The 26,740-nt window shown below is 43.9% G+C and overlaps 1 protein-coding gene across 2 annotated transcripts; it reads right to left on the bottom strand.

Annotated features, from left to right (window-relative positions):
- Positions 1–5,099: 5,099 nt before the first annotated feature.
- Positions 5,100–24,836, bottom strand: LSM12 (LSM12 homolog). Of its 2 annotated transcripts, none has more exons than XM_019752316.3 (5): positions 24,625–24,832; positions 22,703–22,836; positions 9,009–9,118; positions 7,484–7,610; positions 5,100–6,782 (listed from the first exon to the last, which is right to left on the bottom strand). In XM_019752316.3, exons 1-5 carry the CDS (start codon positions 24,746–24,748, stop codon positions 6,690–6,692), a joined length of 588 nt encoding a protein of 195 aa, XP_019607875.1. In that variant the 5' UTR covers positions 24,749–24,832; the 3' UTR covers positions 5,100–6,689. The 2 variants fall into 2 exon arrangements, with proteins under 2 accessions (XP_019607875.1, XP_019607876.1); XM_019752317.3 differs by lacking the exon at positions 5,100–6,782 and adding an exon at positions 6,789–7,135 and having other exon boundaries at positions 24,625–24,836.
- Between the last annotated feature and the right edge of the window lie 1,904 nt (positions 24,837–26,740).

Below are 26,740 nucleotides of genomic sequence, written 5' to 3' on the forward strand. Positions count from 1 at the left end.
GAGACACACATCTGGATCTTATTGAAGTTTCTCATGATATCCCTTTGCATAAGATGAAAAGTTTATAAAAATTGGAACACAACATTGGGAAGATAACTAGCATATTCCAGAATCAAGATTTTTAAACAGCTCTTAGTAAGTTGGAATAGTTGGCTAAAAATAAGCCATTTCACTGAAGACAAGACAGCCACCAGTTACATCTGCCAGTTTAGCAACTCCTGTACTGCGTGCCGCTCACCCAGGGCTGCCAGCAAAAGGAAACATCCTAAAGAGCAAGTACTGGCAAGCAGGAGACCTGAGCTGAGCCGAGCCTCAGTTCTAGAAATGAGCAGCTGCTTGGAGGACAAAGCAGTAAGTTCCCCATCAACCAAAGTGCTCCAGGAACAGACTGTGGAGGATGCTATAGAGATGATAAACTGGGTGCTGGGCTATTCCACAGGAGCTCCAAGACCCCTGGCATTTCTAAGTGCTGGGATATTTCTGCTGAGTTTCTGAAACCACCCCTGGGCCAGCCCTGGCACTGGAAGCATCCGTATGTTTTGCACTGTTCACACTGACTTTCTGGATTTACACAGCTGCATGTCCTTCCTAGAGCCGGTACACGGGGGATGACAGCAAGGCACCTTCAGATTTTGTTCAGATTTTGCTAATCTGAACAAAAACCGTGTATCTGATGACAGCATCCATCTGCAGGGGTGAAGGTTCCATCACTATCATCACTGCCTTGCAAATATCCCCAGCTGAACCCCCTTTTCCCTCCATACAGACCTGAGGAACACCCTGGTTGTACCCACTCTCCACCTTCTGTGTCTGCACCCAAGTCACTCAACACACACAATCACACAATGAGCACCTGGCTACATACACCCTAAATGCCTGAGCACACACCTCTGAAGGGCAGTCAGCAATCTTCCAGTATCTCCCCCACGTGTTTACTGAGCCCTCCCTCACTCTCCCCTCCCTACCATATCTACAAACTCCCCTGCCTCTGTACTATCTTCTCCTTCCGTCCCCTTTACAATGAAGGAAGGGCCCCTTCTATCAGAGGCCAAAACATCTACTGTGGCCATGGATCCCACCCCCCGATCCCCCCGCCCCATCTTCTTGGAGTTCACGACAAGGTAACAACTCCTAAATGTCTAGCTCCAGCCCAAACCTCTCCTCTAAACTCCAGGCTCGCTCTCCAGCTGCGCATTGGCTCTTCAGTATTCCAGGGACAAGACAAAATGAAAATGGCAAAACAGAACTCCTGATTTTCCACAAACCTCTTCCTCCCCCATTGTTCATCATCCACCCAAGTCATCCTTAGTTCCTCTTTCCCTCCCCTCCTTGCCCTCACATACAATCCATCAGCCAGTCCTAAAATCACTCATCACCACCACCTCTTGCCTAGACTTCTGCAACAGCCACTTAACGCCAGCAGTCTTTCTGCTTCCACTGTTGCCTCCTAACATCGGACTAAGTCCCTTGACAGCTTAAAACCCTCTGATAGCTCCCCAGCTCCCCACTGTGCCAACAACAGATTCCAGTGCATACAATGGCTACTGCATGATCTGGCTGCTGCCTACTTCTCCATCCTGCTGACTAGGCTTCAGCCACCCACCTGCTAGCACTTCCTAAACATCCCAAGCTCTTGTCAACTTCAACTTGAGCATTTACTGTTCCCTCTATCCAAGTACTCTTTGCTGGCACCTTGTTCTTCAAATTTCAGGTTAAATCACATCTCAGAGGCCAGCCCAGAATATTCTTCCGAGCACTACATGTACCTACCTACAGTGAGCATAAGCCAGGAGAAGACCAGAATAGAGGGAGCCAGATTAGAAAAAGACACCACCGCTTGTTAGTCCCTCCACGGAAGACTACCTGCTAGAATCAGCATCAGAAGGTTGGGGGAAAGAGAGGCTAGCTGAGAAGTCACTAGAAACATGCCTTATCCTCACCTCATCTTGCCAGTTCAGGAAGAAACTTAGTTCCACTTTACTTTTAAACAAAACGGATAATTTAAAAAAAGGGACAGGGAGGCCACAATCTGATCAGCGTTGGCCCCAGCTGCCAGTCTGCTCTGGAGAAAGCGGGGGCAAGCTCTGCTGCTTCTCAAGCTGGAACCTGGTACACCTTTCTCCCCATTTCCTCCCATGTCCTTTACTGCTTGGTCCCTTGTCCTCTTTCCAAACTTGACTTCAAGCCTTCCTCAGAACCCAATCGGTCCTCATCATTTCCCACCTTGGCTCAGGCAATTCAATCAGTTACTGAACTGCTCACTTTCAAAATGCTACCTTCCGTCTCATCTCAATGGCTGAGTATTTGGAATAGTGCAAAAACATGTAAATCATAATCCTTGCCTTGGAGTCTCAAAATTCCCTATTAGGCCACTAAAGATTCATCTAAACAAATAACTAATGCGAGTCATACATGCCATATGACATGATATAAACAAATTATAGGAATCACTTTCCATTTTAATTGTCAAGGATGGCTTGCTTCACTGGTGGCTTTCAAGGAAGGCCTTTTAGGATAAAACAAAGACAGAACTGATGACTGAGGTTGAAAGCAATCTTAGCGATTACCTAGTCTTATACCTTTTATATATAACAAGTCTAAGATGCTAACAGGTTAGAGTGCAATTTGTGAACCAGGGATGAGGAAATGAGTTGGCAAGTTTCTTCTGACATTGTGAAGTGCACTGCATTTTCAGAAATCACTGCATTTTCAGAAATGCAAAGGGCAGGGAGAAACATCTGAGAATCTAGAGAATATAAAAGAGGTTAACATTGTCTTGGGAGGTGGTAGATGGAAAACGTTTGCCTTATTTTCTAGCAATAAGCCATGTTTAAGGCTTTTCTAACATAAAAAATTCATTTTGAAACTTTGGAAGCCCAATAGCATCCCTTTTTCATCTGTAATGAACTTCGTGGTGTTATGTTAAAACCCTGAAGTTTAGGCAGTACATGCTGATTATTTCAAGTTTCTTAAAAGAGAATTTTCTGGCACCCACAGCCTCCAGCAGTGATAGGAAAGCAAATCTACCATGTAAACAATGACCATCTTCCAACTGAGATGACCAGTCCAGGTTCTGAAACTATTACCTCGACCACTTCCCTACTACATGGCAGCTTCTAGCATTATACATTATACATTACACAGCGTCCTCCCTGCCAGTACGACAGCAGATGATATTTCTGTGTATGCCTGAAAACCCTCTACTTCTTCCTTAACCAGCACGTCTTATGACACATATTCTTGGCTTCAAAAAGCTCAAGGAACATGTTACCCTGCACCAGTGGTTCCCAGACTGGAGCCCCTGAATAGTGAAGTGCTTGAGCAATTTTCAAATTTTCAGAACTAAACAGAAATCAGTAATGAGCTGCTCAGACTTAACCAGCAGATTCAGTATCAACTCAGTGTGCAAGGCTGTTTATACCATACAGATGGGACACTCTAAATACTGTGTTTTCCCCAAAAATAGGACCAGGTCTTATATTAATTTTTGCTCCAAAAGACACATTAGGGTTTATGTTCAGGGGATGTCATTCTGAAAAATCATGCTAGGGCTTATTTTCTGGTGAGGTCTTATTTTTGGGGAAACACAGTAACAATAAACCCAAAAGCATGTGCGGCAGTGGAGAGGTAACAGGTGCTGGGGTACAGATGTGTGTATTTGGAGAGGAAGGAGAATGTCTCAAAGCTAAGGAGACACTGCAGAACTATTGTACGTGTTTCATCATACACACAAGACTTTTGCACCACACTCTTCAGCAGTTCAACGTTTTTTCAATCTAGGAGGCAATTTCTGCCATTCATCTGTCTCTTCTGTGTTCCATCCTGAACCTGGCAAACAAACATGAGCAGTACACATGCCAACAGTCTGGAAAGTCACAGAGCAGTATTAAGAGCCCATGAGCGGATAAAGCCTGGGGCTTTGTTCCAGCTCTGCCACCATGGGCAGCAGTAGTATTCTCAACAGGTCACTCAGCCCCAGTGGAACTCTCTCCTTCTTTCTGTAAAATGAGTGGTTTTCAAATTATAATCAAACTCCTCAGGGACTACAGAGAAGGGGCGGGGTGAGATTTGTTAGCAGCTGAGAGGGCAGGGACCTCAGACCCTTAACCCTGCCCGAATGTTTTACATATCAGCCTCACATAAAATGCCATCTAAATAAAGATTTCTAAAACAAAGTTGGAGCCTCTGGAAATCTTCTAATCCAATCCCATCTCCAGATTTAACCATACCAGGACCAAGCTAACCTCATAACATTTACAGAGAACCTTCTAAGTATTGGGCATTTTAAATATCTTATTTCTAGGAGATGGGTATTAATTCCATGTTTATAGTTCAGAAAACTAAGGCTCAGACAGGTGAAATGACTTATCCGGTCACAAAGTAAGGAAACGAAGTATAATTTGAACCCAACTATTTGTCTCCAAAGCCCCTCTTCTTCTACACCTCACTGGCTGTCTTTCCCACAATAGTAACTCCACCTCCATCTGTTTAAAGATCCCCCACATCACTTCCTCATAAACTAAACCTGAAGAGTCAAAAGTGCTTCCTCCAGAAACGGTTGGTACCCACTGTCTCCCACTCACAAACCTAGAAACGAATGGGGAGGAAATGACGAGGGACACAGAGCTTCCTCCTGGGCTTGCTATTTCCCACTAATCATCTTCACTCCTTTAATTGCACCTCTTAGGTTTTCTAGATCTTGCCCGGTCTCCTTTCCCTCCTACTTTCTCCAGAAGACAACATTTCCATGTAGACTAAATCAAAGGCTTGGTACTTTAAATCAAGTTCTGGCTGACGGCAGTTTACTTCTCAGTGTTCTCTCAGGTTCCTCTAAACAGTTCTGAAACTACTGTAACTATGGTCTTATACCTGTACCCAGCCCCTTTATTCTTCTACTCCACTTACACACAACTCCCAACCCTGGATGCCCTTAAGTTACACACTTTGTACCATATTTCTGGGGGAGTTCTGAGGGTAGAAAGGAAGAGGATAAAGATTGGGAAATAAAGAATCTAACGGGAAAGGTCAAACCAAAGATACATACTCTTGAGACCTCCTCCTCCAAGGCCTCTAAAGCACGCACAAACCCGAGACATGAGTGATGGTTAAAAAAATTTGGGTTTTTATTGTTTTTGCTAAACAATACTAAAAAAAAAAAAAATTTCATTTTGAAGGCAGGGCTTGAATTATTTAATTTTGATCCATTTATTTAATTAAAAAAAAAAAAAGGAAGAGGAAAGAGATCATGGCCAAAAAAATAGTAGTTAGCCCCCCACCCCACCCCCAAAGCTCGAGCCAGTCACATGAGCATCACCCACATCCCACTCGGGGCCCGGTATTCAGATGGCACCACACTCTGCCCCACTGGGCCACCCTGAAGGCACAAGGCAATGGGTGCCAGTTTTAGCTTTCAGCAGGTTATTCAAATCAGACAAACCGGTGGGCTAAAGTCCAGAAATTCTTTCCAGGTTTTCTGCCCATCGGCTGAGCACATACAAACTGTCATAAGTTTGTAAAACTTAAGGGGGGTGGGGAAGGGCGTAAGAGAAGGAAGTTGACAGAAGAGAAACTGTAGGTCACCCAAGCTTTCTCCTGGGCTGGTAATTCTGGACACAGACTTAAAGAGAGGTCAGGATTGGTGGACTCCAGGTTTCTGATGAAAGAAAATCACCCCTTGAGGAGGAGCTGAGATGTGCCATGCAAAACAGTTCTTCCTGCAGAGGGCACAGGGGCAAGGGCAGCTGACTCCCCCATCTAGGAGACAGCACAGTGCTGCGGAGCTTCTTCTAGTACCGTGAAGTGAGACAAAAGGCAGAGGGAGAATCCTGAGGTTTCGGCCCCATGTGAGACTGATCACACATACAAAGATTAAAGAGCCATCAGGACCCCTCAAAGCCAACTCCCATCTGCATACACTGGCTCTACAAAGCGCTGCAGGAGACTCTTGCTGTGAACTAAGTCAGGTTAGTTGCCTGGCTACGGTGGTGGGGAGGGCAATACATTTTTATTTTTGGAGGGATGAGGTGGGAAGAGTGGCCATGATCTAGTAAAAAGAGACCTGCAAGAAGCAGAAAATATTTAGAGAAACATTTTAATATATATTTTCATATATATATTTAAAGTTAAGAAAAATAAAACTAATTCAAGCCATGCCCTGTGCAAAAAAAAGAAAAAAAAAAGAAAAAAAAGAAAAAAAAAAGAAAAATTTAAAGTGAGACCTCTGTCTGCTGCTCTAGTCTCAACTTAAGTATCACAGTCAGCTTGTTACTTTTATTTTGGAAGAGAAGGTGTAAAAGTTTCTTTCAATCACTCAGAAGGCAAGTGTAGCCACTTATAAAAACAGAATGGCAGGGGACAGACTAGGAAAGGAAAGTCAGAGGTGAAAGGGTAGAGCCGGAAAGAAATTTTCAAAAATAAAATTAACAAGGTGACTGTTCCAGAAGTGGGCTGTGAAAAGGACATGGTGGACTGAAGTCTGTTAGTCAAGTAATGATTCAACTTTTAAATTATGCTCTTGTTCTTTTTTGTTGGGTGTTTTGTTCAAGTCTAAGATTTGGAAATGCTGACCCTTTGTTATCAAGAGCCAACAGGAAATACAGGATCCCTTCCCTCCCCCGGCCTGCCTCTGCTGAAGCCACCACCACTGCCTCCTCGGCTGGATGCTGGAAGAGTCCGCCGTGTGTGTGGACTCAGGACGACAGGGCGGCCTCCTTCTGTGGTTGCTGGGCTTGTGAACGTTGCAGTATCTTTTGGCTTTCCACGTCTCTAAAATGTTTTTCAACCTGAAAGAGACCAGTCAGCCTCGGTCAGAAAATGAGATGGGCACCCAAGGCCTCTCAAACAGTCCACTCCAGGCTTTGACAGCCCCATCCTGGCCCATCAGCCCACAGACTATTTAGGCCCTTGCTATCTGTTGGCATTTCCAATGAGGAAGATGGGCACTTCTTTTTTGCAGTTTCAGCTAAGACTGGTTAAAACTAAAACAGAAATTCAAGCTAGATTATCATGACCCAAATTCCCTCCCCCTCTTCACACAAGCGCGGAATGGAAAGCTGGTGGGGAATCCCAGTCTTCAACTTTTTATATCCACAATGCTGGTCTTGCAGTGCTCAGTTGGTTTGTAAATGCTGCAAATCTAAAAAGTCAGAAGACATATGCAGGGTCAGAGGTGCCAATGGCAACTGATTCATACCAGTCAGCCCTTCCTGAGAATTACCCAGCCTGGGACGAGAGGAGCTGCTCCAGCCCAATGCCATGGAACGGTCTGGCTGTGGAGCACCACACCGCGGCTGCCCACTCGCTTTATTCCACACCACCCAGCAGTCCCACCCCGCAGGTCCAGGCCACAGCTGCACAGTGCCACACTGCAGGGAGACGCTGTGTCAGAGGAGGGAGAGATTGCAGCACACTGTCCTGCCTGACGCTGGGCGGTGAAGGCCGAGGAAGCATTCTCTCCCTAAAGTTTCATGGCTCCTGTACTTACTATTTTGCGTACATGGCTCAGTGCACTCCCCTCTTTGCCTTTACAGTTTTCCACTTGATATGGGGGTGTAATAACAACTTCTTCCATGACTACGATGTTTTTTTCTTGCCATTTACAGTCTTTAATGCTGGAAGGAGAAGAGAGCAGGTAAAAGTTACCACTTGCGGGCATCCCACACCTCCTGCTAACCCCAAGTTCCCAGCTCACCGCTCAGCCAACAACTAGTTGCCAGCAGACCACAGAGAGGAAGAGCCAAGAAACATTTCCTGGGCACCACTGGCTAGGAAAAGCAATGAAACTGATGCACATTTACTCTGAGGAGAGCCCAGAAGAGTTACTCTTAAGTATTAGGGCCCTGGAAACCATAGAAAACTTGGTGCCCAGAAGTCCCAACCAAATTGAGTTATAAATAAACGGCTAGGCTCAGGCCACTAGATTCAACTTAAGTAGCAGCCAAGGGCAGAAGCTGGCAAACTTTATGTAAAATGGGTCAGATAGCAAATCTTTTAAGCTATGCAGGCCATACAATGTCTGTCACCACTACTGAACTCTGCTGCTGTACCACCAAAGAAGCCACAGACAATATAAAAAACAAACAAGCAGCTCTGGCCCACTGGCTATAGTTTGCCAATCTTTGGCTTAGGGGGGAATGTCACCTTTAGAAAGACAGGAGAATAAATTGCCCATCTTATTGTGATCTGTACTCTGCCCACCACCTGAAATAGAAACTGCTCCTCAAACTGGCCCCTCTCAATTATCAGACAGCTGGGCACTTGCCAGACTGGGAATACCCATTCCGGTTCACACTGGGGGAAACTCAGGGCCACTGATACTAGCAAGAGAGTTCCTATCACATACCTGTAAATGTTCAGATACTCACACCATGGCCTCAAACAGCCCTGATGCCGGTTGCCATCTGTGCACCAGACCCAGGTGGTTAAATAGGGTAACAGAAGGCAGTGAGGGGAGTAGCGGAGGTGTGGACGACTGTCAAATGCTTCAGTTTTTTCAGCAACTAGGGAGAGTCAAATGACTTCTTCTGCGACAAAATGTCTTCTAGGAGGTGGTAATAAGGTGGCCTTCTGCTCTCCCTAACTCCCTATGTTCATTCCAATGTACAATTGGGAAGAGTGAAATAGATTTATCGTTCTTTAATAAAACTGCATAAGTTTTTAGTGAAAGGTACAACAAGATCAAACTAATAAAAGACAAAGAAATCACTGGTTCTAAATTATGGCATACGAGGTCTGGAAGGAGCCCTTAGAGGTAAATCTAGTCCAAAACTACGTCTTACAGATGCAGAAACTGAGAAACTGAAGCCCCAAGAAGACAGCTTGCCCACAATTACACTCTTCTGTACAGAAAGGCTCAGGTACCCACACCCCTAGATGCCGAGGTATTATCCACACACTACCCAGCTTCCCTGGTGACTTTCAGGAACAAACTACCCGAGAGTTGGCCACTAGACAGCACAGCCAGGCAGCATCACCCCCAGGACAAGGAACCCTATGCTCCCCCAACTCACGTCTTGTGAATGGTCTGGAAGAGCTGCTGGCCCTCTAGGGAGACACCAGCGCTGATTGCATAGGCCTGGCTCAGCTTCTCCTCCTTCTCTGTCCGTGCTTTGCTGGCAAGCTAGGGTGGGGGAGAGGAAAGAGACTCAGAAAAGCATTGACCTTCATTCTTCCCAACAGTCAGGACCTAAGTTGAGGAAAGGAGGCCAGAAAAGGCTGGTTTGGGTAGATTCAGTTTCTCAGAGATCAAAGTGAAACAAATACACACAATATACCTGAATAGTCACTGCTATTCCTGGCAAACATTCCTTCCTTCCAATATTTACTGAACGCCTACCATGTGCCAGACATTCACTGAGCTAAGCTAGAGATACAGCACTGAAGGAGGGAGGGGAGATAGACTACAAACAAAAACATAAACAAGGTAACTTTACACAGTGGTAAGTGCTAGGAAGAAAACAGAGCAGGGCAATGTGATAGAGTGTGACTGGGGAGCTACTTGATGGGAGAGTGATGGTCAGAGATAAAAGGTAATACAAACATTTCTATGACAGGAGAGAAATAAGAATCTTTATCAGCTACTATACTATAGCCTCAGGTTTAGAAATTAACGTTTACACCCCTTCAAAAACCGTAATTTGAGGCTCTGAAAACTACCTTTCTATTATCTGTGCTCACACAGGGAGCCAAGATGCAAGTAAACCTAACCATGGATATTGTCCACCTTCAACGCGAGCTGAAGAGCTATCCTGCTCTCAGAGAAAAGGGATGGTCTGCATTCTACCTCGTGTCTGGTCCTTAACTGCCCTCTAGTGGAACAGTCACAAATTGATCAAAAGAAATTCTGTTAATACTAACATTTAGGAAATCCCTCCCAACAGGGTAGGACCCTGTTAATAATCCCTATTGTCCTAATACATTTTTGATTCCAACTCCATACAATTTGCTAGAAACTTCAGAAGTACAAATCTGTTTGAGTATAAGACAAAACAAATAGGTTAAAACAAACAAAAGGCAGATAATGCGTCTGAAAGTCAAGGAGACCCATGAACAGGAACAGCTTAGTACACTGATGCTGCAGCACACTAAAGACATGTGCACAAACACACACAGAATGTGTCCCCAATCACCAGCTCCTCACATACAAAGAGAGATCATATCTCCAGCACATTCCCAAAGCACCTAGATGCTGGGAATTCTTAAACATTTCTATTCTGCTTTAACAGTGACCTTTCAAACCATAACCAAATTCTACAGGGGGAAAATCAACAAAGTATCTAAATTGTTTGCTGGTAAAAATAAAGCACTTTAGTAAGGTATGGGTTTGACTATGAAGATGAGAAAAGTACATATCCGTTGGGTTAAGGGGAACTGGGGAGTCTCATCCCTACTTCTGGGTTTCAACAGACTGAGGGAGGAGAAGATCTGAGCATAGGCGAACTAGCTCACACACGCTTTCATTTCAGTCTCCCTAGGTCAAAGGCCAAGACTGTAGGGATCTGAAGTCAGAGTTCCTTTTTTCACATGTCCCCAGGACACGGAGAGAGACACTGAGACAGTTAGCCGCAGTAAATAAATGATCTTTCAAGCCTGGTCCTGCCATTTAGCCTCACCAGGCCACAACTTCAGAGAAATAAATGCCGGGCTGACAGCATTCCCCCAGCACCTGCAACCCCAACTACAGCAAGAAAGAAAGCCTTGTGGCTTGAAAGCATTCAGTATCTATGGAAAGAGACCTTCTGGTGGTCGATTTTAAGTGGCAACAAGCAAAGCTTGCTCAGTCACCAAGAAAACTCTGATAACAAGGTGTTTTCTTGAGTCTCACTTTCCAAACAACCCTGTAGAAAATCCGAAATCTCCAAGGAAAGAAGGAAAAACTGGAGGGTAGCAGAGCCCCCCTGGATTAACCGAGCTCCTGCAGAGCGCCTGGAAGTGGCTGTTGGTCAGGCAGAAGTTTACCCCATGAGATTCCAGGAGGGTCTCACTTTGAGGTCTTTTTAAAAATGTTTATCCCTGGGGCCTGCCCGGTGGCTCAGGCGGTTGGAGCTCCATGCTCCTAATTCCAAAGGCTGCCGGTTCGATTCCCACATGGACCAGTGGGCTCTCAACCACAAGGTTGCCAGTTCGACTCTTCGATTCCCACAAGGGATGGTGGGCAGTGTCCCCTGCAACTAAGATTGAACACGGCACCTTGAGCTGAGCTGCCGCTGAGCCCCTGGATGGCTCAATTGGTTGGAGCGCGTCCTCTCAACCACAAGGTTGCTGGTTCGATTCCTGCAAGGGATGGTGGGCTGCGCCCCCTGCAACTACGATTGAAAGGATAACAACTTGACTTGAAGTACACCCTGTTCCCCAATGAAGTCCTGTTCCCCTTCCCCAATAAAATCTTTAAAAAATATATTTATCCCTGAAAACAAAAAACATCTCCCAATGTTGGGTCAGACAAAGCTGTGTTGACTAGACAGTCTGGATACTCAAAGTATCTGCATCACCTACATAGTAGGTTAAAAATATAGCATCACCCATTCAGTAAGAGACAAGAGTTGGTACAGGGAAACCAGGCATCTATGCAGAACGTTTAAGAATGAAACTCACAAATTAAGCTGGGTGGCGGGGAAGGCTGGGAGAGGAGCAACTTGGGAGTTTTTGCCAGAGATAAAATAAAATGGATCTAAATCTCAGCCAAAAGTGACTAGTTAGGATTTGGGCAGCCTGAATAACAGCAGCACAACAGTTATAGAACAATGATTTCAAAATATACCCTGAGCCCCCCTAAAAATACCAGTTGTACAATCTCTTCTAAAGGCTCTGAAAGCAAAGGAGAATAGACGATTCTCCATTTCAACTCATAGTGCAAACAGATCCCAAATGCTAAACGATATAAGGGAGAGCCTTGGAAAAGTCAGCAGGTATCAGTGTAAGTTGACTATATTTCAATTTACCCCAATATCCTGAACTATACTCTACCTGTGCCTGCAGTTGGGTTTGGGGGTCTGGACTCATTACAAACCCTAAAACCTCCAGTTGTCAGTTTACAGATTGTATTTTCATAGCAATCTGAAAAACGTTTAAATCTAATATTCAGCAACAGATCTGCTTTCACCAGAAGTTATACAAATGGAGTAAACGTCTCCCACAGAGGACCCCATCAATTAGGAATGAGGAAGATTACCCTCACAAAAAGAATTTAAAACTGTTTCTTCTCCTCAAAATTGGAGGTGAGGGGAGGCCTGTTAGCTCAGTTGGTTAGAGCGCAGTGCTCATAACACCACGGTCGCCAGTTCAAGTCCTACATGGGCCAGTGAGCTGCGCCCTCCACAACTAGATTGAAAACAATGACCTGACTTGGAGCCGATGGGTCCTGGAAAAACACATTGTTCCCCAGTTATTCCCCAACAACAACAAAAATAAAAAAATAAAAACTGGGGGTGAGAAGGGAAGATTACCTTGTTCTTTTTAGGCATGTTCCTGGAAACGGAGGAAAAATATGGATAAGCCTCCTTTTGTAAAGCAAGTGACTAGCACTCTACCTTCAAGTTAGCTGTTATCCAGATCTAAATTTCCCTACATCATATTTTTGTAAACTAATTCATATCTGAAACTGGTCCAGTTATTCCAAGTTAATAAGTTTATGATAACTGTCAAACCAATAAAAGCTGCCTTAGTAGAGAAGGTGTAGGATGTGCCTTTTAAGTTTGGGAGGGCCATCAGGACTGCACTTTTTAAAATTCAATGACTATCACCATACTACATCCACTTTCAATGCAAACATGGGAGCTGCTGGTCTCTCCCAATCAAAACTGAGGCACTAACTCGTTAGAATATTAAAGGCACAACTTTAAGAGCACACTGGATTCAGCAAACCAAGAAGCACAAACAAATGTTTGTTACTAATGTGCATGTGGCTTAATTGAAACGACTGCACAAGACAACGTGCACTTACCTGCCTTTCCTTTTGTATGTTGCCCAGTGAAAACAGTTATTCCTAGTCTTCTAACCTGCGCTTCCTCCTGTGGCCATTTTATATATAGCACCTTGATGTGGGCAACGGAGAAACGTGCATGAACTTGATACGAAAGCACATCAATATTAAAAAGCTTCTTAGTCATGCCTGCTGCTGGCTACCCCAGTGAATAAATTAATAAACACCAATAGCACACGTCTCTTCCCACACTCAGTGACATGGAAAAGAGGAAGCAGCCATAACAAACTCCAAATAATATGCACTGCCTCTTGTTATTTAGTCACCAGCGAGGCCATCTTATTTCCAGACCAGGAAAGCACAGGTGCTATGGGGAATCCACAGGGCTTCCTACCGCAAATATTCAGCAGGCATGACAGCTGATACAACAAGGGAAGCAGAGCCCAGAGAGGAACCTGCAGGATGTGACCTACTGACTCTAATGAGCCACTCTCAGTCTGTCTTCTCTGTGTTTCAGCCTCGCCACCAGCTGCCCTCACAGAGGGGTTAGGAAGCACTGCAGCTGCTGCTCTGGAACAGCCAGTGCTGCCTGCATGGACTGCTGGAGGCTGCGGGATGGCAGACCACAGCAGCCAAGAACAGCTGTCATCCTCAGGGCCCATGAGGATGGGCTCGCTCCTGCTGTTTCAATTCTGGGGTGAACTCTTGAAAAGCCCTCATTCTTACCGTGTTTCCCTGAAAATAAGACCTAGCCTGGAAAATAAGACCTGGACAATCAGCTCTAATGCATCTTTTGGAGCAAAAATTAATAAAAGACCCATTATAACATTATATTATATTAGTTATATTATATATCATATCATATATTATACCCGGTCTTATAAAATAAGACCGGGTCTTATATTAATTTTTGCTCCAGAAGACACATTAGAGTTGATTGTCCAGCTAGGTCTTATTTTCGGGGAAATGCAGTAGCACTAGGAATCTCTCAAAAATATTTCTTCCAACTGTCAATATCCCCAACTCTTCCTGTTCCGTAGCTGAAAGCTCCTGCCTGAAAGTTTCTAATAGAATACTGTTCTTTACAACCTTAGATAATTGGGAACTGGAAACAGAGTACCCCACTTAAAGTTGTGCCCTAGAATACATAACAATGAAATCAAATCATTGAATCAAACACTGGAATGGTTGCGCCAAAGAGGCCTGAACACTAAAATTCTAAGAGCAAAACTTGTTGAACAAAAGAGTTTATCCACACTAGGCACCAAGCTACACACTTTACATGTATTAAACATTTAATCTGCACAACAGTCCTATGAAATAGGGGAAAAAATTGCTCCTACTTAATAGATAAACTACGGCACAGCTGTTAAGAAACTTGCCCAACTTTACCAAGCCACAAATGGGAGAGTCTGGATTTGAACCCAGACAGCCTGATTCCAGAGCCTGTGTTCTCAAACCTGTATTATACTCAAACAGTTCCACCTAAGAGAAATAAGCCTAAATTATTGTTGAAAATATAGTTATAAATTTGAATGCAAAAGAAAATATTTTTCAAAAGGGAAAATATTCTAAGACTCAGCTGCCATCTTCTCTCTTTATCAGTGAATTCTGGCATTTCCATCAATGTCCCCAGTATAGAACACAACAGTCTTTCAGTGAAGGGCCTCTCTTTTCTAAAAAGGGCCCCAGTCTCACCCTAAACCTCAAGGACATCCTTCATTTCTTTTGTTAAAGGTAATTCACAAGAATGCTTTCAAGAGAACAGATCCTGTGTGAGCAAGTATTTCAGGTCAATAATGATAGGTATTCTCTGGACACATCATTTTCTGATGTGCCAATACTAGAGAAGGTAAGTCAAGCAACTCCCCTACACTTGATGGTAAGGTGTGTTGAACGCTTTGAGCTATGACGAAAAACACCGTGCAAAACCAGAAGCCACAGCACCACCTCAAGCTCTTGACTTTGACACAAAACTTGTCAAACCATCATATTGTTGCCGTACAATACAGACCAGCCTCTAGACTCAGTCAGTACACGCTACAGGCCAAGTTTTATCTTTCACATGCTTTAAAACAAAAACTAGCTGTCAGTAAAGTCAATAGTTTTCATCATTTGTAATTACATCACCAAATGTATTCATAGCTGTAACAGACGACTAAACCTCGACACCAAGAGAGTAACTGCCTCGTCTTGAGATCCGGAACCCAGCACTGCTGTGTAACCTCCACATGGCTCTGTCAGGGAGAAAACTGACTGGATGGAAACCGAAATTTGACCTTAACAACCCGCCTCTGAGAGTGTATGCTCAAATCAGCCATCTCACACAGGGCTGTGAGGATTAAGGGAGGTATTGTGGGTGAAAGCACCAGGGGGGCTGTAAAGCACTGTATTATTATACCATCATTATTATTAGCACAGAGAAGGTGGCTTGTGGGTCATTTCAGAAAAATCCATATAATCCAACCTTCCTTTAGCCAATGAGCTCACTGCTCTCCCTTTTAGTTTCTGTAAGGGCTGCTAGACAGGCTATAAGTCCTACACAAAACATCATCTAAAATGTAACTGGAATAAGTTGGAAAATGCCTTTAACTTTGTGCTAAAATGGGGGCTCCACTTTCGGAATAAAGAGTTGATTTTTATTCAATGCTAGTAAAAGAGCCACGAGCTGTTGTTCCCTTGGCTCTGAAGCAAACAGAGAAAGTAAAATAGAAGAGCCATCCCCTTACCCCGCAAAAACAGATTCCAGCTCAAATCCCTGCCTGCCACTCACTAGCTGCATGAACTTCAGCAAGACGTGAACCCTCTCCTGAGCCTCAGTCCAGGCATCTGGGGCCTGTCCTGAAGGGTGATTTCTGGAGTTCAGTAAGATATAAACTTGACCCTTGAACAACACGAGTTTGAACGCTCGGTCCACTTATATGCAGATTTTTTTCAATTGACCTTTGTTGTTCAAGGGTCCACTCTGCAGCTGGGAATCCACATATGTGGAGGACCTCTGTAGGTATATGTGGATATTCAACTACATAGGAGGTCGGTGCCCCTAACCACCATATTCTTCAAGGGGCAGCTATACATATAAAGGCCCTGACACCAATACTGGCACTTACCTAGTCCTTTCCCTCCATTTTTTGAACTAAAAACCTCCAGTTTAGCGCACTGCTAGAACAGCAAAAGTTTCTATACTGCTGAGATGGACAAATCGAGCACCTTCCCAATCAGCTTGATTCCATTTAACTTCCCTCCCTTTGTCTAGTTACCACTTATTCTTCAAGACCCTATTCCACTGCTACATCTGAGAAACCTTCCCTAAAATGTCACTACTTTGTGCCAATGGTTGGCAAACTACAGCCTGTGAATTAGTTCAGTTTCACTGGAACCAGCAGGCCCATTTATTTACATACGATATCTACTATGGCTATTTTGCTACACAGGCCCAGTTGAGTAGTTGTGACAGGATGTATAGCCCAGAAAGTGTAAAGTATTTACTATGGGGACCTTTACAGCAAGTTTGCTGCCCCGTCCCTGCTGTCACAGCACCGCTCACAGCTCTTTAACACTGATCCTGCCAGACTGTTGTTACCACTGAGATACAGGCCGCTGCCCCCCCCCACCACTCCCAACATGAGATGCTTGCTGGCAAAGGTAGTGTCTCAACCATCCTGACATTCCTAGCACCTGGAAGGGAGGGGAAGAGAGAGGGAAGGTGGATAAAAGGAAAAGAAACCTTGACTATTAGTCGTTCATACAACAGTTCCCACAGGTTAAGTGACTACCACAAGGTCATACAATTCATTAGCAGCCCAGCTGTAAAAAGTACCCAGTTCTTCAAACTCCCCACATTCTACCACACTGTTAGTTTCTGGTGTAGTACGTAGATACTTTATTTCTAGTTCAGGTAAAATTTGCTCCACTCTCCATAGTATCTGGCATTTATCTAGGCTAGTCTCACAATTCCAATGCTAGAACGTCTGCACCATTCCCCCCCACACACCTGTTCTCTGCCAGGAAAATTAAACCATTTAGAATGCTCCTTTCTTAACACTGGAAGAGATACCATCACCGACCCACCAGCAAAGTCCCTATTTTGAATCATCTCCATCGAAGAGGGAGAGGGCAGAGGAGGTGACGGCAACAACACACCGATGACACCACTAATGCTGCCAGAGGACTCGGGCTCAGCAATTTGTCTTTCAGCTGGACAGCGATTCTCCCCAGACCCCCATGATGTCAAGAAAGCCCCCTTCGGAACCAAACCCTTGACCTACGGAGGGCTCCAATGCACCAGCCGGCTGCCATGCACTGCAGCCTGAACTGAGTCATGAGCCCCAGCTCATGCAGTGAGCACGGCACCCCCACTGTGGCTGTCAGGTTGCCCCCCCTGCCAAAGTTTGAATTCCACTGAATGTGACCTCCTTCAAAAGGCTAGTGATTTTTAAAATGGCAATCACTGTACCGTTCTGACTTTATCTGACACCCCCACTGCTTAACATGACCCGTCACTCAGCAGTGATGGGCTCTTCCTCTTCACCCCACTTGTATCTCAACACTTCTGAGGAACAGCTGTCTGCTCAGAGCCAGGTGCAAAACTTACTAGTGGACTCTTAACCTGGGACTGTGGCCTTGACAAGATATTCTAATCAAGCGAGCCAATTCGTTATATATAGCTTCTAGAAGCCAGAAAAGGTCTGACAAAAAAATCTTGCTTTCCCTTGACTAGCAACTATTTCCCTTCTCACATTTACCCATAATGAACACCTCCTACCAATATATGTATACGTAAACATAGGGTGGCCAGGTCATCTGATTTTACTTGGTGGTAACTCCATACTTCAACACGCTAAGGTCAAGACATGGTCAAGGGCTCGGCTAACAGGATAATTCCATGAACATAGGCCACAATGCAGTGGCTAGTAACCACCCCAGGAATTTACTCATACTTGAGGATTAACCATCAAATCACCAAAGTCGTAACGTTATACTAAATCTTAGCTTTGAAACTGGTGGAAATCAAAACAAAAACCAAGTCAACTCTTCCCTCAGTGATATCATACCATAAAGCACTGGAAGTTTCTTTTAAAAGTGAACTTTGTGACTCTTCCACTTCTTCAGCCTTCGCAGGCCCCTACACCCCACTGATCAATCCCAAAGACCATTTTTATCCAAAGGCAGCCAACTCATTCTTCATTACCAGGAACTGATGATCAACTCTTTGACTCTCTTCCTGGTTCCATTTGATCATTCACTGCTTAGCAGTAAGATATAAATGGATAATAAATGGATAAAAGAGGCTGATAAATCTGTCAGTAGTTTGGAGGGAAGTGGACGGCTTAACGGTAGATTTCAATTTTCGATGCTTTGTCCCTTTTCCTGCCTCCTCCCACAACACACAAATATCTCTACCAAAGTCCCCACCAGCTGAGCAAAGCAGTAAGACTTACATCTCCTTCAATGCACTGGATGCATTTACCTAAACAAATGAATCACACACTTGCCGTGGCTGTGCCACTGATTTCTTTCCTAAGAGGCTCCGAGGTTGAAAGCACAGCCTCCTAGGTTCTGTGAGTGCTCACGCTAACCTCCACTACTCAGGCAAGTGTTCACTTAACTGTGCCACCTGATAACATTGTCCTGTAAATTCCAGTTAATTCTGGATATCTTCAAAATGTCTTTTAGTTGTAAGATTACACACTAATGGTGTCCAATACAACTTTGATTTTCCCTACTCTTGGGTCGGCAAGGTCCAATTATCTGAACGAATGTCAGATCCAATGCCAGGAAAGACTGACGTAGTAAGAGCATCAATGTTCTTTGGCTGCCTTTCCTTTTGCATACTGTCCCCCCCCCCCCCCCATCTTGCCCCTTATCCCGTAATTCAAGGAGTATCAGTTGGCTACACATAGCTGATGCAGGAGACTAAGAACTAACATCTGCCAAGTCTAGTCAACTTGACCTAATCTTCGTAACAAGTCTATGATATGGATACTAACATCCCATTTTTACAGTGAGGAAACTGATGGTCGTTGAGGTTAAGTAGCAGAGAAGTGACTATAAAGACTTATCTGCTTGGTTTCTATGTTCTCTCTACTAAACCACACTGCTCCTGACCACATAACACAGATGTTTCTCTTTACTTAGAAACATTACTTAGGATTATAGATACTTGGGTACTTGTTTCATTTCACCAAACTACTCTAGAAGCTCCTTGGGCAAAGCACAAGGAAGTAGGAAAAACATGGGTCTTTGCCATCAAAATATCAGACCCGAGTTCAAATGCCAGCTCTATCTCTTACTGGTTACATGACCTTAAGCTAGTGACTCATCCTCTTGGAGCCTCAGTTTACTCCTCTGTAAGATGGTGATGGGTACCTATTATGTAAGAACTATAAATAAGAACTACTGTTAGGATTAAACGAGATGTCTACCAATTGCTAGTTCAGAGGGTGGCATGTGAAAATATTAGTTCCCACACTACTACCCACATAACCTAGAACAAGTCACTTAAACAGGTTAAGACTGTTTTCTCATCTGTTAAACTAAAAGGAAATGAATACACTCTATAAAGATTACACAGTATGGTTGTGAGAATGAAATGAGATGTGTTAGAGCTCTTCAGAAACTGTGAAGCATTAAAAAAATGTAAGGTATGGTCCCCAGCAGAGCTTATCACAATGCCTTGCACAAAATCGATTTTCAGTAAATGTTTGATAAATGCTACATAAAAGAGAACCTTGTTAATGTTGACATGTCCCAAATCATGTCCTCAGAGCACTACTACCCCATGGGCAATGTTCATCCCTAAAGAACAAGATGTGGAGTCAATTCAAAGGACCTTATTCAGAAACACCTGACTTCACCCTACCATGCAGACCCTCGGGCTCTCCCCCTCACGCAGTATTGAAGCTTTCCTCATGACAGAGCAAACTAGCAAGCCACGTGGTGAACAAACTGAACCTCACTTACGATTGGCTTCGGTGTACTTTTGGACTTTTATTTAAATATTTCTGTCTTCTAGTCAGGAAATTCAGAACACTTTAGGAGGGTACAATGTTACAGTGGAGAAGATAAAACGATATTCAAAACTTCCACCTTCTGCAACTCCTCTGTCCTCTTCCATGCTTCCTCTTACATCCCACTGCTGTGGACTGACACAGTGACACAGGACTTCTTAGCCTGCAGTGAACTGCCAATAGAAAGCAAAATGGGCTCATCTCCAATCGCTAGTTCATACCTTCTCTAGTTGGGCTGGAATTTAGTATTTCCTTTAAAAGGCCTTCTCTTCCATTTCCTGCTGGGTTGGAGTAAACAAATACACAGTTTATATCAACAGGTTTAATTAAACAGAGCACTTACTACGTCAGCAAGATGAGCCAACATGTGATATATCTTCCACTGGAAGTGGAGGTCCCCTAGACTGAGAGCCTCAACAATTTTCTTTCCGGGATCTCAGGGCACTTTAGTTCCCTTCTAACATGGTTAAACAATCCTCCATCTTAAAAACACCCAAGTCCATGCTCTTAAATGAGATGACTTTTTCATGTCATTTAAGCAACATGTAAACAGCTGCCTGGATTAGCTGTTTTCAGCAACAGCCCAACAGTCTCTTCTGATTCTAACTGAATCCAAGGAGGAATCACAGAGCATCATCAAAGGTTGGTTTCAAGGGAAAGCCAATACAGCTTACTCATAAACAGCTCTACAAATGGAAGAATTAGAAAGAAATCCAAGGAGAGACCTCCAACCTAATTTTAGTTTTTAGTTTCTGACTCTTCTTCCCAGCAAATTTTTCAACATTTGGCAAGCAGGCCACCAAGTAAGAAAAGTAAAGATTTCTGGTATTCCCCAACCTATTACTTCCACTGCTTTCTTGGACAAGTAGGTAAAACTACTAGTTTACAACAATGCTAGTAAACAACTGAAACTGACCAGCAGAAAGCAAAACCCTAAAGGCAAAGATAATCTGCAAACTAAATAACCAACGATTTCTATTTGAGGTCAAATATAAGAGAACTGCTTCTTAACAATCACACCCATACCACTCCAAGCCCTATCAGATGAATGGTGGTACTTGTTGGTCACAAGAGCAGAAATTAGTATCTTTTAAATTTGAGAAAATCATCTCTTTCAGGTAATCTTTTCTCCACTACTCACTAAAGGTCCAGTTATTTAGTGACAGATTTCTCACACCCATAAACACCAAAGAATAACTTAGAGCCTATGTCTCTCAACATACTAGGAATCAACTATTTCACTTGAATCTTTTAAAATATCTTCAGCTAATGGAAGACCACCCAAAGAGTTCCTATACTCTAGTAGGAGATACCTGACTAAAACAGGGTTTCAAACATCGTTATGTTTCTAAGAATGGGGTGTTCTGTATGCAACAGCTTTTAATATGAAACCCAACACCCCTTCCAAATCTGTATTCAGCCATCACTGAAAAACATGTGGTATTTCCCTGGAATCTGGAAAGAAGGGAGCTCCAGATCTGGGGTAACTACATTCTACTAGCCTCAGTTACCCTCTATTGTTTCAGATGCTTGAGTGTTTCCTTGTTTTGCTCAATTGTAGCAAACACACCACATTCCCAGGAGAGGTAAGAGAATATAATTACAAGACTCCTCCAGAGGGAAAAACTTCCATCACACTAATTCAAGAGATTTAAGAAGAGGCAGCTGCTGCTACTAAAATCCAAGGCCTAACATTCACTCAACAAATATTTATTAAACACCTAATCTGTGCAAGGCTCTGTATATTCAGTGATAAACAAAACAGGTATGGTTTCCATCTTCACAAAACAAAGTTTGGTGAGATAGAAAAGTAAATTATACACAATTATAATTACAAAAGGCTATGAATAGGGTAATCTTAGGCCCCAATGTACCCAGGACACACCAATCTATACTTGCCCAGTATAAAACAAAAGTAATCCCCTTTAATCTCAGAAATGTTCCAGATCAGACTATAAAACGATATGTCACCTTAGCTCGAAGGATAAGGTTCTGTAAGAGAGAATAACGGGGGTAAATTACTTTAGTCTGGGTAATCAAAGAAGACTTCTTGGAAGAGGTGCCATTTAAGTAAGTCCCGATGGATAAGGCTCCAGTCATTTTGGAAGAAAGAGTGTTAAAAGTACAGAGGACAGCAAAGTCTACAATAAGGCTTAGGGTATTCTTATTATTATTGATCAACACGAACTTTGATAGAACTGAAGAGTCAAAAAAGTGATTTGGGGGTTCCCAGAGATCAATTTGTACATCCAAAATTAAAATATCCTAAATCCCTATTTTTGCTAGACCTAAAAATTCAAACATAAAGACCAAAACGAAGCTCTAAGGCAGTAGTTTTCAAATTTGTGTACGTTATGAATCCCTGAGAATCTGAAAAACACTCTGCATCTTTACCCAGGAGAAACATATATTCATGTATGCACACATACACAATTTCAGGTTTACAGGCAACACCCCTACCCAATCCCACCAACTAGAAGTTCACGCATGGACTCCAGGTTTAAAAAAAAAAAAAAACCCTCTTTCACCAAGGACAAAAGCAAGCTCTCAACTCTATTTCTCTATTTGGGCATTAAGATGTTTCTTAAAATCTTCTGAAAATACCCAGGAATAAAACTAAACTGGTATGTTTTTAAAAAGATATCAGAACAAGCAATTGTAATTCAATGAAAAAATGGAAAACAAACAACGGACAATGTACGTATCACCAAGAGTCAATGAGACTCAATTTTCCCACCATTTTGGAGAGCCAGAACTGCCCTCAAATCCTTACCTTACTAACATTGAGTGAAGCTAGGGGAGGAGGGGTTTCTGTTCGGTCATTAATTATTTCCACTTCTGAAACATATTGTAAGTTTATGAGCAAGATGTCTGCATGGTTGGGCTTTCCACTGGAAGAGGGACATTCTGGTAAGAAAATCAAGTTAAGGAAAATAGGGGCAGGCAGAGAACTGACACATCCCAAACCAGGCATGGAAAACACAATTCACACAAAGCTTGTGTAAAAGGTACGCCACAAACAAGAGTGGGGAGCCTCAAAAGAATCATAGCTCTCCTCAGGAAATCTCTGCCTGTCACTGTCCTCCCGCTCAACCCCATAACCAAAAGATCTCAAGCTTTTCAAAGCCATATAATGATCCAAAATTGGAAGCCTCAAAGGATTTCTGTCACCTTCTCTCTACTGGTTTTACAGAGCGACATAATGCAGTTTTAATGCTTTATGTATACTGTTTGTCTTGAACCTAACAGACCACTCAGCAGAGGCAGTGCTTTCTGCTCTTGGAGTAATACTCCCTTTATCCATACAGTGCTCTTTTCACTTTTTCAGCTCTGAGATTTCCTATTTTGCAGAGGAGAAAACTACAACACTGAAAAAGAAGCCCATTCAAGGTGACACAGCTAGTTAACCCATTTATTCATTCATTCATTCTGCCACCATTTATTAAGAGTATACTGTATGCCAATTAAAAGCAGAGTAATTCCTCATTCCCAAACCCTTCCAACTAAACTACTAATATTAAAGGTCTTATTTGGTCCAGGTATGAATTCTTGTATTAAAAAAAAAAGCAATTGTTCTTGCTGTAATTATTTCAGAAGACATCTTCCTAAGTTAGAAATCTACAACTATTGGTTAAATAGATTAAAATATTTGCCACACTCAATTGTAGCAGACTCAGTAGGAAATTTCCTTTTGAAAGATGCCATAAAGGGTTGCTCAAAAAAAAAACAACCCAAAACATCCAAATAAACCCACCTGTGGCTCAAATAAAAGGTGAAGGGGTGGCACATTTATTACAACCAGGAAGTATTTTGTTTCCAAGACTGAGTTTCCTGAAGTAATTCAGAAATCACTTCCACCCCAAAGAAGCAGGCCACCTTTTCCATTCTGTTTAATACTGACTTTCAAAAGGGGAGGCTATGTCTATGGAAAAGTCCGGGCTCCATGTGCTGGGCTGAGCAAGAGAAGATAACTTACTCTTTCACCTGTAACCCACACATCCCTACCTAAGTCCTGAAAAACGTGGTCCTCTCTCTGGACCAATGCAACATCCCCCAAACAGCAATTTTCTAATGACTAGGAAACCTAAAATTCCGCACTCGCCGCCCCCAATGGCACCAGGCATACACGCGAACAAGCAAAAGCCCCTATCCCCAGTTCAAATATAAACTCTACCCTGCAGTTACTCTTCCCCCAAACAGGCGAGGCCCATTTGGTCATGAGCCCACTGCCCTTCCTTGGACCAAATCCCATCAGTAGACACCCCCTCCTAAACTCCGTACCCTTGCCCTACTAGCAGTTCCTTACTCTACACACCCCCTCCCCACATTTTATCCGCCCCTTTTCCATCCAGGCTCCGATCCCCCAACCCGCTCCCACGACCACCTCCTCTCCTGATCACTGTGCCCCCTCTCACAGCGTTAACCCCGAAAACCCATCCGCGTGTCAAGCCACCCACCGACCCTCGCTCGGGTCCCAGCTCCAACAAGGGATGGAAGACAGGGTCCCCAAAGCAGACCGAAGGACCCACGAGAGGGGGAGGGGAAGCTCAGGGCCGTGCGCATGCGCTCCAGGCGCCGCGGTAGCCGGTCGCCCCTAGGCCCGGAGAGGGCCCCAGCCGCCGCCGTCGTCCCCCACCCCCCCACCACTGCACACACACGCCAGCCCGGCCTCGGGCTCCGCGCAAGGAAGGATACTTAAAGCCAGCATTTTGGACTGGTAGTCGAAGGCTACCACCTCGCCCTGCAGCCGCTGCTCCTGGCACGTCCGGCACGACACCTGGCTCCCAACGCTGAAGTACTCGCCCGGAGGAGCCGCCATCTTGGGAGAGCAGCCGCGGCCGGCGGCGGCGGCGGCAGCAGCGGGCGAAAGCCGGGCCCCCAGTGAGCGCCGCGACGCGACGCACGGGACGTGCTGACGTCACACGTCCGGGCGTGGCCTGGCTCTGGGTGGGGCGGGAGCCTTAGGTAGAAGAGGAAATAAAGGGGAATCTGAATAATTATGTTCATACAGTTGCGCCTTCTTGGTCAAGTTCTTGCAGGGTACGTTTTAGAAGTTAAAGATAAATGACTACGTGGAATGAAAAGGGGGAGGAGGAGGGAGCTGCAATCTCCATTATGTGCGCACCTTGACAAAAGAGTTGAATGAATTAACTCTGTATTGTCCACATGAGGAACCCGAGGCCCAGAAGACTTAACGCGAAACTTAACCAAAATGATTATAGGTACCAAGTTACAAAGTGGTAGTGGAAAGTACATTGGCTAGAATTAGCTAAACTGGAATCGGAATCCCAGGTCTGCCACTTACCATGTTACATGACCTTGAGCAAATTACTAAACCTGATCAAATTTCTTTATACCTTCTGTATGAACACTTATTGAGCACCCAACAGCACTTTGAGGTAAGAATCAATATCCTCGTTTTACAGATGAAGAAACTAAACTTGGCCAGGGTCGCACAACTAGCAAAGATTTGGTTTACCTGTTTCCCAAAACAGTGCTATTTACTGTGATACTACCCATATGAGATAATGCCTTATAAAGTAGTTAGGAAATTAAAGGAGATAAAGTGTGTAAATGCATGGTATGTAGTAGATAAATGGGACTTCCTCCATGATCACCCATCACCCTTAGACCTCAAGATTCTTCACCATCTCCTGTCTTGCCCTCTAGAAAGCCAAGAGTGGGAGTGAGGAGCAGTGGTAGTGACAAAGGGTGCCTTGGGGCAGGAGTTTGGGGGCCCACCTATAGTACCTGTAAGTACTATGCAGATGAATTTTCAAGCTCTATCATCACCAATAGACATCCCTAACCTACCTACCTCCCCTCTCCCAATATAGATATTCTGAAGCCTCATGTCTGAGTAACAACAGGTTGACCTTTCTCTAGTCCAGAGGGAAGCAATGGGACAGCCCTGGTACGTACTACTTAATCTGAACAAAGTTCAAAAGTGTTTCCTTGCCCTGCAAGAAACATCAACTTTCTAATGTTGGGCATGCATTAGTACAATCACATAATAGGAATAAACATACTGTTCCCTCATACTTGTGCTTTTTCAGAGAACTTTTCATGCCTGGCCCCCATAACAAGTCATATGTAACTGCCACTCCCCTTTTTATATGGCATTGTGATTATAGATTTTCATATATAACTGCCAGGCACTGTTGGGAAAGCCTTCCTGGAGGAAGTGAAAAATCTGAGACCCGAAGGACAAGTAGGGAAAAAGAGTGGCCATGTTCTAGGCAGAGGAAATAGCATGTGCCAGGACACATGAGGAGAGAACTTGGTGATTTCAAGGAACATAAAGTAGCTCTGAAATATTATGAAATGGAGTGGAGGGGTAGGCTGGTGAAGGATGGCTAGAGCCGGGGCAAACTTTCAGACTTAGAAAATTTAGGCTTTCTCCTTGGGGCAATTGAAAACATTTAGCAAGGGAGTGAAATGAGATTTATATCCAGTTTCCTTTTCCCACGCCTTTTTAATTCATGAAATTAATCTCTTTCCAAGAACCCAGATTTACATTCTTGTTTTTCATCCACCCATCAGAAAACTCTCCAAAACAAAAGTTGGTTGAGGTAGGAACTGAGGAGCCACTTCAACAGTCTCCTCCCCTTTCCCCAATCTCTGCCTCTAGGCAGGGCTTCCCTTAGAATAGCTGAGATTTCTATGTTCTGTATGTGTTCCTTCATAAGATTATCCCAAATTTTGTCGCAGGTGTGTGCCCCTCCTCTTCCCATACCAACCCATTTACTATCTCATGGTTTATCTGCCCCGCAGGGTTTTGGAAGGCTAGAGGATGCAATGTGGGGTTGGG

The sequence above is a fragment of the Rhinolophus sinicus genome, chromosome 12, assembly GCF_057876585.1.
Source record: "Rhinolophus sinicus isolate RSI-liver-muscle chromosome 12, RSI-T2T, whole genome shotgun sequence".
NCBI classification, from domain to species: domain Eukaryota; kingdom Metazoa; phylum Chordata; class Mammalia; order Chiroptera; family Rhinolophidae; genus Rhinolophus; species Rhinolophus sinicus.